Source organism: Macaca mulatta, chromosome 13, assembly GCF_049350105.2.
Source record: "Macaca mulatta isolate MMU2019108-1 chromosome 13, T2T-MMU8v2.0, whole genome shotgun sequence".
Classification (NCBI taxonomy): domain Eukaryota; kingdom Metazoa; phylum Chordata; class Mammalia; order Primates; family Cercopithecidae; genus Macaca; species Macaca mulatta.
The window spans coordinates 69,280,972-69,294,732 of NC_133418.1; the positions used below are offsets into that span (position 1 = coordinate 69,280,972).

A 13,761-nucleotide genomic window follows, 5' to 3' on the forward strand; every position below is an offset into this window, starting at 1 on the left:
AACATGGTGAAACCCTGTCTCCACTAAAAGTACAAAAATTAGCCGGATGTGGTGGTGGGTGCTGGTGATCCCAGCTACTCAGGAAGATGAGGCAGGAGAATCTCTTGAACCTGGGAGGTGGAGGTTGAAGTGAGTCGAGATGCGCCACTGCTCTCCAGTCTGGGCCATAGAGCAAGACTCGGTCTCAAAAAAAAAAAAAAAAAAAAAAAAAAAAAGAGGCAGCAGGGCTAGAGGAGTTATATTTGCCAGTTTCCAAATAATGAATTGGTTCTCTCATGTCTTCTTGAGAGAACAGTGAGTGAGTTTGTTGTTTCAGTATCATTATGAACCCATGAATTTAAAAATATTTGTATTGTTTCAATCCACTCCATTTGTTTTTCTTACTGTCTCAACTCGGGCTAGTGGAAGCCTCTTTAAAAGCTGCTTTGGTTCTGAATCCTTATTACATGGCCTTAGCACTCCTTGAGAGCTGTCTTACTTTCTGCCATGACAAAATATTCTAGGCTCATCTTGAATATTTTCTGTCCCAGATCTGGAGACAGCCATTTCTCTAAAATTAGCCTTTATTCCTTTTAGTGGGAAATAATATTTAGAGACCACAATTTAGGTATTATGAAACTTGAATCTTAATCAGACTCTGGTTGAACAGAAATACTTAGCTGTGGAAGAACAAGTGTTTTGTTTTTGCATATCTTTCTGTGCACATAATTCTACATAAATAGAATCCCATCATAAAAACATGCATGACTAAGAATTGTTTCTAAGAAGTTCCTAAGTGATGCTCATCATGCTGTCCTGGAATCATGCTTTGAGAACCACTGCCTTAGATTATTCAGAGGCTCCTTGGTATTCTTGTAAGATTTTTACTGTTTTAAAATGTTTTTGCATTGTCTTTAATCCATTAACTAAATAATCTTAGTAAGTGTTTGACAATATACTGTTAAAGTAGGATGGCCATTTAGAATTTAGAACAGTTTTATTTTGGTTGTCGTTAAAATTGGGCCTGTAGAGTACGGTTTCTTTTTGAAATTAGCTTTGAAGTTTGATTTGTAAATTCTTAGTGATTCAAGCAATTTTTGATCAATTAATTGTAAAAATGATTTTTTATAAACTGAATGTTTCACTTTAATCCCATTGATACAAAACAACAAATGAGTTTCAATAACTGTCATTCATATATTTCCGTATATGTAATATGAGAACCAGATTAATTATTCATAACTGAAAGCTTCCTGAACTGTAAATTAATGTTGAATTGAGTTATTGGATAAGTTTTTTGACCTGGTGCTTTTCATATTATTATTATTATCATTATTATTGGCAGTAGTATTTTGAGCTAGGGTCTCACTATGCCACCCAGGCTGGAGTGCAGTGGCGCAATCCTAGCTTGCTGCAACCTCCGCTTCTCAGGCTTAAGCAGTCCTCCCACCTCAGCCTCTCAAGTAGCTAGGACTACAGGCACAGGCCACTATGCCTGGCTCAGTTTTTTGTTTTTTTGTGGTTTTTTTGTTTGTTTGTTTTTGGTAGAGACATGGTTTCACCATGTTGCCCAGGCTAGAAATATTATTGGAAGATTGTTTCCATGTGTAGTTATTTCCATTAATGTTAAAATAGAAAAATTAAAATTGCTTTAGAGTGCTTCACTATTGACATAAGAATTTAACATTTAACTTGCAGTAGAATATTTTATAAAGTCTTCTCGATTTTTTTAATTGCCTAGTTTGAATATATGATAATGGAAAAATCAATAGTCTTAGCATATTTTTAACTTTAATTTGCTATTTTGTACATATTAACTACCAGTATTTTTTATCTCTAAAATGTGTAATTGAAAAGAAATTTGAACCTGAAATATAAATATTTGCTGCTGTTTTCCTTAGTCCTTTTTTATAGTAGTATTCTTTTTCTCCCTCTTTTTTATTTTAAACCAAGTCCTTTCTTTTTTCCTCATTGAACTTATACTGTACTATTTCTCATCTTTTCCTTCATGCTTTTTATATCTTCTCCCTTCTTGCTCACTGAAATTCTCTGAGTATAAGTAAAATTTTACTTTACAAATCCACTGAAGCCAAGAGAATCTTTTTAAAAAGTTTGTATAGTTCTCATATAGCACATTATCATTTATTCAGCTGGATTTGTCTTTGTGTTTAGAAAATGAAACTTACCCCAAAAGATGCATAGGATAAGAAATCATGTCTGCAGATTTTATACAGCTACAGAAATTAGCATGGAATGCTGCTTGAATTTCTATACTGAGTTCTTAAATTTTAGCATTTGGATATTAACACTATTTTATCCTTTATTCAGTGATTATCTTTTGTTTTGACATGTTTTCACTATTGTAGAATATTTAACATATTGTTTTGTGATTTAATTTTCTCTAGGTTGAAATTCTTGAAAATGAGATTGTTCAAGAAAAGCAAAGTCTTCAGAATTGTCAGAATTTAAGCAAGGATCTAATGAAGGAGAAAGCTCAGCTTGAAAAAACAATTGAAACACTGAGAGAAAATTCAGAGAGACAGGTTCGTACATTTTTTTACTAAGTAAACAATGTATTTTAAAATTTATTAGCAAAAGTTATTTAAAATATATGCAAACAAAACGTTGATATAAACATTAAAGGGAAATATTTTAGAATTTTTTTATTTCAAAGTAATTATAATTTTACCTCATTTTCTAACCTATGTATCTTAGGAAAGTTGAAGAGAAAGCTTAGAGTTTTTTAAACTGCTAGTGTGCTTGATAATCATCTAGTATAAGCATTTGCAGTTCTTGTGCTTTCAAGTGTCTATGGAATAGGGCTGCAGATTCTAGAGTCCCTGAGTGGAGTTGGCCAGGAAATGCAGCTGTCCTCTGACCTACCGAAGAGGGAGAAATGCGGTGGCAACCACACTGTCTTGGATATTATGAAATTTGTTTTCAAGTGTTTAATGTTCATTCTTATTTTATGTTTGAGGAAACTGAGAACTGGATAGATTAATTGATTTGTTTTTGAAATATTTATGTATTTGAGACAGGGTCCAGCTCTGTCACTCATGCTGGAGTGCAGTGGCACAATCATAGCTCACTGCAACCTCGAACACCTAGGCTCAAGCAATCCTTTCACCTCAGCTGGGACTACTAGGCATGCACCACCATGCCCAGATAATTTTTTAATTTTTTAATTTTTATTTTTTGGTAGAGACAAAGTATCGCTATGCTCCCCAGGCTGGTCTCAAACCCCTGAGCTCAAGAGATATTCCGGCCTCAGCCTCCCGAAGTGCTAGGATTATAGGTGTCAGCCACCATGCCTGAGCATTAATTTTTTTTAGAAGTAAGATTATTTGTTTATATCATCCAGGTATAGTCCTCAGACCAGCCATAAAAATGAAGGTTTCTTTAGAGATACAGAACAGAAATTCTAGACTAAGCTTCAATCTTCACTTTTCCAAGCTTCTTGAGATTATTTAACACACTAAATTTTGAGAATCATTGTATTAGGTCATGGTATAAATTGGATGAATTAGTTCTCAAATGTACCCAGTAATTTTTGTGATTTTGATGCTTCCTACTTAGAATTCTTTTTGGGAATGAATACACACACATACAAACCGATATATACACATACAATACAGCAAGTATTTACTGAGGACCCACTGTAGGCATTGCAAAAGTTACTCAGTAAAAGTAAAACCTTATGTTCTCAAGGAGGTATGTGTGTGTGTGACACCGGTATTCCTATTTGTATTTGAAGCATGTAACTATAAATAATCTGAAGACCATTATGATTAATAGAAAATACATTTCTCAATTGTTCCTTTAAACTGTGAACTTCCTAAAGACATGAACTTTAATGACCTGACAGCGTGTGTACACAGTGGTCTTCAGTAAATACTTGTCAGAATTAAAAGTAAGACAGGCATTCTAGTACCCTTTTTTTTTTTTGTTCCCCTTTTCTTGGTAGTTTTTGGAAGAGATAAACCATAGTTAGTTTTTCCTCGATTACAGCTTTTGATTATTTTCTTTTTCAAATTAGATTAAGATATTGGAACAGGAAAATGAACATCTGAATCAAACAGTGTCTTCTTTAAGGCAGCGGTCCCAGATAAGTGCAGAAGCAAGAGTGAAAGACATTGAAAAAGAAAACAAAATTCTCCATGAATCTATCAAAGAAACAAGTAGCAAGCTAAGCAAGATTGAATTTGAAAAAAGACAAATTAAAAAAGAACTGGAACATTATAAAGAAAAAGGAGAACGAGCAGAAGAACTTGAAAATGAATTGCATCATCTTGAAAAAGAAAATGAATTGTTACAGAAAAAAATAACTAATTTAAAAATTACTTGTGAAAAAATTGAGGCGTTAGAACAAGAAAATTCAGAGCTAGAAAGAGAAAATAGAAAATTAAAAAAAACATTGGATAGCTTTAAAAATCTGACCTTTCAGTTAGAATCCCTAGAGAAAGAGAATTCCCAACTTGATGAGGAAAACTTAGAGCTGCGAAGGAATGTAGAATCTTTGAAGTGTGCAAGCATGAAAATGGCTCAGCTACAGCTAGAAAACAAAGAACTGGAAAGTGAAAAAGAGCAACTTAAAAAAGGTTTGGAGCTCCTGAAAGCATCTTTCAAGAAAACAGAACGCTTGGAAGTTAGCTACCAGGGTTTAGATATAGAAAATCAAAGACTGCAAAAAGCTTTAGAGAACAGCAATAAAAAAATCCAGCAATTAGAGAGTGAACTACAAGACTTAGAGATGGAAAATCAAACATTGCAAAAAAACCTAGAAGAACTAAAAATATCTAGCAAAAGACTAGAACAACTGGAAAAAGAAAATAAATCATTAGAGCAAGAGACTTCTCAACTGGAAAAGGATAAGAAACAATTGGAGAAGGAAAATAAGAGACTCCGACAGCAAGCAGAAATTAAAGATACCACATTAGAAGAAAATAATGTGAAGATTGGAAATTTGGAAAAAGAAAACAAAACTCTATCCAAAGAAATTGGTGTATATAAAGAATCTTGTATCCGTCTAAAAGAACTAGAAAAAGAAAATAAGGAGCTTGTGAAAAGAGCAACTATTGATATAAAAACGTTGGTTACACTACGTGAGGTAAATATGTTTACCTAAATTAAGGCAAATATATTTTATATTTTTAACTCAAGGTTTCTATTAAGTTTTATTGGAACCTATCATTAATTTGCATCCTTGTTAATATTTTTAACTCAAGGTTTCTTTAAGTTTTATTGGAATCTATCAGTAATTTGCATCATCTATTTTATGGTTCAGTAGAATTTTGGAATTAGAACTAGAAATACCTTCCAAGTTTCCTACTTTTGTTAAACTAAGAAATACCTATACATTGTATTTTTAAAAGAATTTGTAGTAATAAAGTTTCCTAGTGGTATCTGACTTATTACATTATAATTTTAAACCTTTATTTCAATATAATGATAAAATGCTTGATCAAAACTCTTATTAAATTCTAAGTATAATAAGCATGATAGCTACTTTTTATTGAGTGCTATGTGCCAAGTACTGGGCTAAAATCTTCATGTAAGTTGTATATATATAAATAATATATATATACACACACACAAATATATATACATATATATACATGCACATAATCTTTACAACTAATCCTTTATAAGTATTATATCCATTTTTTAGATGAGAAAACAGGTTCAGAAACATTAAATAATTTACTCAGGATCACACGGCTAATAAATAGCAGAGTTGGATTACTGGATTCAAATCCAGATTTTTCAGACTCCAAAGCCCCATGAATTTTGACCTCAAAGCCAGAGAATGCAAATCAGGTTCAACTGTTCAACACTGAGCAACTAGTATTTGCTTGAATCTATGTATCAAGAAGAATTCTGAAACTTCCAGGAGTAAATTGGCAGTATGTTCTGTGAAACATGGTTGGTGCAAGTCAGAAGGTGTGTGTTTGGCTCTTTTTCCCCATCTCTAAGCATTATAATATGTGATAACCGTTTAAGTTCAATTTAAAAGTATATTAGCATTCTGGCAGAAGGTCACATTGGGCAGTCTGCATTTCTGCTAAAGAGGCATTGAGAGGGACCTTTTATTTTTCTCTTCTGTAGACTTATACACATGAACAACAGGTTCCTTGTGCCTAAACTTCTAAGAACATCCTCTAGTTCTTCAGATCAGTATCATAAGACCTCTTTCACTGGGAGAAGGGATCTTGTGGGAGAGAAGTGTTATAGTCAACATATATTTATAAGAAGAAAGGTGCACTAAAGTTCAGGCTCGTTATTAAAAAGTAAATGGATATGTTTTTCCCCCACAGTTTTCAAACCTAAATGTGTATTCACAAGTAAAGAGTTACTACTCCCTTTTAAGGTTTTGTTTAACGCATTAGCATAAAAAAAAAGGAAAAAAGTTATTTCAACTAGGTTATAACTTCAGCTACATTTTAATAATGAAGGAATGGTTTAACGACATTTCCTGGTTCAAATTACATGTATTCCTAGATGGTGGTAATTAGAATCTTAGCTGACTTTCTTAGATGTTTATGCCCTTGACACGTGAGTTTTGTATTTCTTTTAAAATAAGGATTTGGTGAGTGAAAAATTGAAGACCCAACAGATGAACAATGATCTTGAAAAATTAACTCATGAGCTTGAGAAGATAGGGTTGAATAAGGAGAGACTCTTACATGATGAGCAAAGTACTGATGACAGGTGAGTACTAAGTCTACTTGGCAAACAGTTGAAAAAAATTTTTTTTTTTTTTTTGCTCATACATTAATTATTGTCTGTATTAGCTATAGAAAACATTTATATATTTCACCCTATTTCTGGTTCCTTTCTTCCCTTAAAGAAAGTTGTGTGGCCGGGTGCGGTGGCTCACGCCTGTAATCCCAGCACTTTGGGAGGCTGAGGCGGGCAGATCACCTGAGGTCGGGAGTTCGAGATCAGCCTGACCAACATGGAGAAACCCCATCTCTACTAAAAATACAAAAAAATTAGCCGGGCATGGTGGTGCATGCCTGTAATTCTAGCTACTCGGGAGGCTGAGGCAGGAGAATCGCTTGAACTTGGGAGGCAGAGGTTGCGGTGAGCTGAGATCGTGCCATTGCACTCCAGCCTGGGCAACAGGAGTGAAACTCCATCTCAAAAAAAAAAAAAAAAAAAGTTCTTAAGGAGAAAAGAGGAATCATAGACAATCTAATATAGATATAAGAAAATAAAAACCTAAAATGTTACTATATAAATACAGTTATAAAATAGGAAAACAGGATGCTACCCAGGTAGCAGAAGATCAGAGGCTATAATTGACTGTGAAAACAATAAGACATTAACAACAAACCAACCTCCGGCTCATCAAACACAGTCAATTAAGCAAGTTATTTTTTATCTGAATCATGTGCTTAAATACCTCTGTTCTTTCGTTTATTTGCCACAATGTTGACTTAAAGATAAATGGAGGAAAAGTATGAAACAAAGGAAAAGAAAAGCAACTGAGGTATAAAAATAATGTGGAAAACTAAAGCGTTAAAAGCTGGATATGAGTTAAAAAATTAACTCATATGCCTTTTAATTTTAAAAATGATCAGTATAGGTTTAAAGAAAATATATATTCTCTCATGGTAATTACAGTCTATCAAATAGAGTTAATCTGATTTTCAAGTAGTCTATTGTTTAGCATCCAGTCAGCTCCATGAATCCAGCTGGAATAGAGGTTGTATATTGTTAAGAACATTATTTTATGTAGACTAGATTTTCATTCCATTTCTGTAATTATATAACTTATATTTTATCTACTCATTATTACTGTTCCAGTATTTATATTCTATATTAAATGTATATTGGAAAAATTAATGGTGATTTGTTCATGTAGTTTTGAGAATGTTCAAAGTAAATAGGATAGATTGATACTTAAAAAGTTAGTTGTGTAATAACAGAGATATAATTTGAGGCATATATTCTAGCAATCAGTTCAAGTCAAGCAATGATTATTGAATTAATTATACAGATATTTCATGAGGAAATATTTTTATTTGAATTAATCAGATAGTTTTAAGTGCAGATTTCATTGACTGTCTTTTAATATAGATACTGAATATGCATCCCCTCTTTATTCAAACAGATTTATTATCTACTATATGTAAGACACTATACTGCATGTTCTTTGCAAAAGAAAAAGTAGAGTACACCCTATAGTGCTAAGTGACCCTAGGTTCATATAAATTTATGAACCCAGCTCTGGGTGGACCCTTTATACAGTTTGGCTCCTCGTCCCAAACCTTAATTCATACAGTTAGCCAATGTTAATTGAGCTCTTCTTATCTGCTGATCATCTAGCATCGAAGTAGTGATAATGTTTCAACTGAATCTTAAAAAATGACAGAGGTTTACAAGGTGGGAACAGTGGGGAAGGGCATTCCATGTAGACAAAAGCATTTGTATAAAAGCACAAAAATGTGCTGAGCAATTTTTAGAGTATATAAAAGATGGATTACAAAAAGGATGAATTTGTAAGCACAGAGACAGGCTAGGAAGTGATTATAATAGTCTAGGCAACATGTGATGGCATTCATTATTTCCACATATTTATTTACATATTAGGCATGGAGGTAAGGGTATATGTTGAACTAAAGCTTTTTGGAAATAGAAAGTGGCTTGAACTACTAAACCAGCTTCTTTCTCAGCCAGGGAGTTAGTCTTTATGTCACAAAAAAAAACCCAGAAGCTCACAGACATATATTCCTTTAATGTGCCATTCCCTCCACCTTGGGATTTAGGTATATCAGTCTCAAATGATGTCCCTAATTCCTTTATTAGTCTAACTTTCTCATCTTTCTCTTTTTGAGCCAGAGTTTTGCTCTTGTCACCCAGGTTGGAGTACGGTGGCACAATCTCGGCTCACTGCAACCTCCACCTCCCAGGTTCAAGTGATTCTCCTGCCTCAGCTTCCCAAGTAGCTGGGATTACAGGCATGCACCACCACGCCTGGCTAATTTTGTATTTTTACTGGCCAGGCTGGTCTCGAACTCCTGACCCCAGGATCCACCCACCTTGGCCTCCCAAAGTGCTGGGATTATAGGCATGAGCCACCGCGCCCGGCCTAACTTTCCCATCTTTCTAATTCATGTTATTCTTTCTGAATTTTTTTGACGGTACAGTTATTATTACGATACTTATTCTTGCCATCAAGGAATATATAGTGTAGTTTTTGAATTGAATGTATAAGTAGATAAATTTAAATGCAACAAAATAAATTTAGTAGGCCGGGCACAATGGCTCATGCCTGTAATCCCAGCACTTTGGGAGGCCGAGGGGGACGGATCACTTGAGGTTAGGAGTTCAAGACCAGCCTGGCCATCATGGTGAAACCCTGCCTCTACTACAAATACGAAAAATTAGCCAGGTGTCGTGGTGCACGCCTGTAATCCCAGCTACTCAGGAGGCCAAGGAACAAGAATCACTTGAGCCTGAGAGGCAGAGGTTGCAGTGAGCTGAGATCGCGCCACTGCACTCCAGCCTGGGCAACAGAGTGAGACTCTGTCTCTAAATAAATAAAGTGATAGAGTTGTATACAAAGGTGATCACTCTTGTCTTTTCTCCTTTACCTCTCTGTCTTCTGTCTTCTCTTTCAATCTGGTTGCTCACAGGATTATGTTTTCATATGTTTTCAGGCCTCTTATCCATTCATTCTGTATGCTGAGCCTTCCCATACATCGTCTCACCTGAGATCCTTTTTTTTTTTTCTCTGTTTACTGTATGTTTCTACCAGGATAGACCAGAAGCAACTCAGACGTCACCAATTCGGCATACCCAAAATCGGACTCAGTAAATGATTTTTAAATGTTTGTTGACTTGAGCCAATACCAAAATGAATGAGATTTGTTCTCTGTATTCAATGAAATTAAAATCTGATTGAGAAGAAAATATTTACATAAAAATTAATTCCAGTAAAAGAATGTGGTGAAACTCTCATATACACACTTTAGGTTTTTATTTGGTTTTGTCTTCAGGGTCTTTGGGTTTAAGAAATGGATCATAAATACTGGTTTATGATACACTCTGAATTGTGTTCATATACCATCCTTTTTGTGGAAAAAAAGTATTTATTAATAATTATCTGCCATTCAGAAAGATAATTGCAACACTAAGTCACATCCATCTCCCTCTTGCCACTCTGTCACCAGTATCCTGTGCCACAAATACATCATTTTTTAACTGTAACTACTCTGTACTCTGAGATAAAGAGTCTTCATTGCCGGGTGTGGTGGCTCATGCCTGTAATCCCAGCACTTTGGGAGGCCGAGGCAGGCGGATCACCTGAGGTCAGGAGTTGAAGACCAGCCTGATTAACATGGTGAAACCCTGTCTCTACTAAAAATACAAAATTAGCTGGGCGTGGTGGCACATGCCTATAACCCCAGCTATTAGGGAGGCTGAGGCAGGAGAATCACTTGAACCCAGCAGGCAGAGGTTGCAGTAAGCCCAGATCATGTCATTGCACTCCAGCCTGGGCTACAAGAGCTAAACTCCATCTCAAAAAAAAAAAATAAGAGTCTTAATTACTGAAAGGGGCTATTTTGGGACTTTGATCTTCCAGATTCCTTGAGAATTAATTATTGCTTTTGATAATCTAAGCCATAATCTGGAGCTCTATTCACTCGATGATTTTGTTGCTTCATTACCAGGATTAGTTTTAAAGGGAGAATGGGGCAGTAAGAAGAGGATGAGTTCTTTTGCCTCTTTAACAACAAGGTTTTTATAAGACCCATTTATGGCATGAATATTTGTGGTCATAAATTATCTTTAAAAATAATTTTCTGACCTCCAATAATGAACTATATTACTTTGTACTTGGATAGTAGGTATAAACTTTTGGAATCAAAATTAGAATCCACTCTTAAGAAGTCTCTTGAAATAAAAGAAGAAAAAATTGCTGCTTTAGAAGCTCGATTAGAAGAATCCACGAATTATAACCAGCAATTGCGCCAAGAACTTAAAACAGTAAGTGATTTTCTTGGAAAGAATTTTAAGGATCATTTATTATATAAATATTTGGACAGAAAAATATAAAGTAGAAAATAAAAATATAAAACATTTTATTGATATTTAGTCTATTCCTTTTTCATAAACTTGAGAGTTTTCTTTTTTTTTTTTTTTTTTTTGAGACGGAGTCTCGCTCTGTCGCCCAGACTGGAGTGCAGTGGCGTGATGTCGGCTCACTGCAAGCTCCGCCTCCCGGGTTCACGCCATTTTCCTGCCTCAGCCTCTTGAGTAGCTGGGACTACAGGCGCATGCCACCAAGCCCGGCTAATTTTTTGTATTTTTAGTAGAGATGGGGTTTCACCGTGTTAGCCAGGATGGTCTCGATCTCCTGACCTTGTGATCCGCCCACCTCGGCCTCCCAAAGTGCTGGGATCACAGGCGTGAGCCACTGCGCCCGGCCACTTGAGAGTATTCTTAAACAGATCTCTGTCATATGAATATGGTATAGCTTATTCAGTGCTATTTCATGTGTGTGATATCCTGCATGCTGTTAGGGATATATCAGAAGTGTGTGGGTGGAATGAGGAAGAGGCAGGCTTATATTATTAGGAAAAGCTCTCATTGTGATATTGACATTTTACTCTGTCACTCTTTCCTATTGAGGATCCAGGGAAAATTCTGCTAAGCAAAATATGACAGCACCTGATCTCATAAATTTGAGGTCTTTTCTAGATCTGTTTTCTTTTGATATTTGGAAGTATTCAGTGAAGTAAGCAAGCAAGGCAGAGATAACTGTTTATTTTCCCTAAGGAAGCAAATCAAAATATAAGGGACTTTCCCATTCCACAGGGTTGGTAGATGGTAGATTGGTAGAGTCATGTTCTGGTTTATTCACCCTTTTATTATCTCTGCAGTGCCCCAGGAGTGGTCTCAAGGTTAACTGAATACTTAGACTGACAAGATTACTATAGGCTACATTTAGAATCATTCTACTCAGAACACTATAAGAAATATAAATAGGCCGGGCGCGGTGGCTCAAGCCTGTAATCCCAGCACTTTGGGAGGCCGAGACGGGCGGATCACGAGGTCAGGAGATCGAGACCATCCTGGCTAACACAGTGAAACCCCGTCTCTACTAAAAAATACAAAAAACTAGCCGGGCGAGGTGGCGGGCGCCTGTAGTCCCAGCTACTCGGGAGGCTGAGGCAGGAGAATGGCGTAGACCCGGGAGGCGGAGCTTGCAGTGAGCTGAGATCCGGGCACTGCACTCCAGCCTGGGCGACAGAGCGAGACTCCGTCTCCAAAAAAAAAAAAAAAAAAAAAAAAAAAAAAGAAATATAAATAGACAGCAGGGCCGTGTCAGTCCATCCTCTTCACGTAGTTGTCTGAGAATAATCTTTCCACCAGATGGTTTACGTATAAGATAAGATTCACGTTGGGTGTGTGCAGGAGCTTTCCTGGCTTTGAATCCTCATGCTCATAGTAGTGATTACCTCTTGCAGCAACTCCAAAGGTATAGATTTAAGATCCCCACAGTGCACATGCCAATTATAGGAGGTGCTGTACTCAGAGAAGTTCAGAGATAGGGCTGCCTATTGGTCTTTAAACTTCTCCTAGTCATTTTTTTCAATAAGCAATATTATCTAGTAACATAGAATGTTCCAATTTTTTTTCACTATTTGCTGACACCATTGCTGCTGTTTGTCACAGACATTGCCATGGAACATACATTGTTACAGAATAAGTTTTACTTATTTTTCATCCAGACATTCTCAGAGCCAGAGAGTAAATTTTAGAACTGTGTCTAGTTAACCAAAGGGATTATTTAAAAAAAAAAAAAAAAAAAAAGCGCGCACACACACACACACAACACATTAACCTGCTTTTTGTCCTGAATTTTTTACCCCATTAGCTGTATCACTGAGTTGCAAATAAAATCAACTTCATGAAGCTACTCAACCAGAAAATTAGTGGGTTTGGGTATGAGTTGTGTACGTGTGTTTCAAGTAGATATTTAAAATGCCATCACTGGGCCGGGTGCAGTGGCATACCTGTAATCCCAGCACTTTGGGAGGCCGAGGCAGGCAGATCATTTTAGGTTGGGAGTTCAAGACCAGCCTTGCCAACATGGTGAAACCCTGTCTCCACTAAAAATGCAAAAATTAGACAGGCGTGGTGGTGGGCATCTGTAATCCCAGCTAGCTACCCAGGAGGCTGAGGCAGGAGAATCACTTGAACCCAGGTGGCAGAGGTTGCGGTGAGCCGAGATCGTGCCACTGCACTCCAGTCTGGGTGACAGAGTAAGACCCGGTCTCAAAAGCCATCGCTGACTTCCACTTTCAGCTGTTTAGACATAACTGTTATGGACTAGCTTTTTGCTATGTATTCAACTGAATTTATATTGTTATAAACTTTTAATACTATATGTGAAGAAGTATTCTCTTTAAGATAGACTGTGAAAGTTAAATACGAATAGTATAAGGGTTAAAGTAACCACTAAATTCGTATGACAAAGAGATATAGGTAATATGACCAAAAAAGGGAGATAAAATGGACTCATAAAAAATAAATCCAGGTTAGGCACAGAGGCTCATTCCTGTAATCCCAGCACTTTGGAAGGCTGAGGTCAGCAAGATCGCTTGAGCGCAGGGGTTTGAGACCAGCCTGGGCAACATAGGGGAGATCCTGTCTGTTAAAAAAATCCAAAAGGCAAAAAGAAAGAAGAAACAGAGAACAAAGTACAGATTGGACAAATAGAAAACAAATAGTAGGATGGCAGCTTTAAACTAAAGTATGGCAATAACT

The 13,761-nt window shown here is 36.1% G+C and overlaps 1 protein-coding gene across 17 annotated transcripts in view; it reads left to right on the plus strand.

Moving 5' to 3' along the window:
• Positions 1 to 13,761, plus strand: part of CCDC88A (coiled-coil domain containing 88A) — a 130,421-nt gene that overhangs the window by 77,897 nt on the left and 38,763 nt on the right. For 12 of the 17 annotated variants that reach the window (XM_015112381.3, XM_015112382.3, XM_015112389.3 and 9 more), the window contains exons 14-17: positions 2,385 to 2,522; positions 4,016 to 5,086; positions 6,560 to 6,687; positions 10,833 to 10,974. In XM_015112381.3, coding sequence (XP_014967867.1) covers positions 2,385 to 2,522; positions 4,016 to 5,086; positions 6,560 to 6,687; positions 10,833 to 10,974 — 1,479 coding nt within the window. The remainder of the gene's footprint in view (positions 1 to 2,384; positions 2,523 to 4,015; positions 5,087 to 6,559; positions 6,688 to 10,832; positions 10,975 to 13,761) is intronic. The other 5 variants (XM_015112384.3, XM_077959557.1, XM_015112391.3 and 2 more) reach the window with 1 other exon arrangement.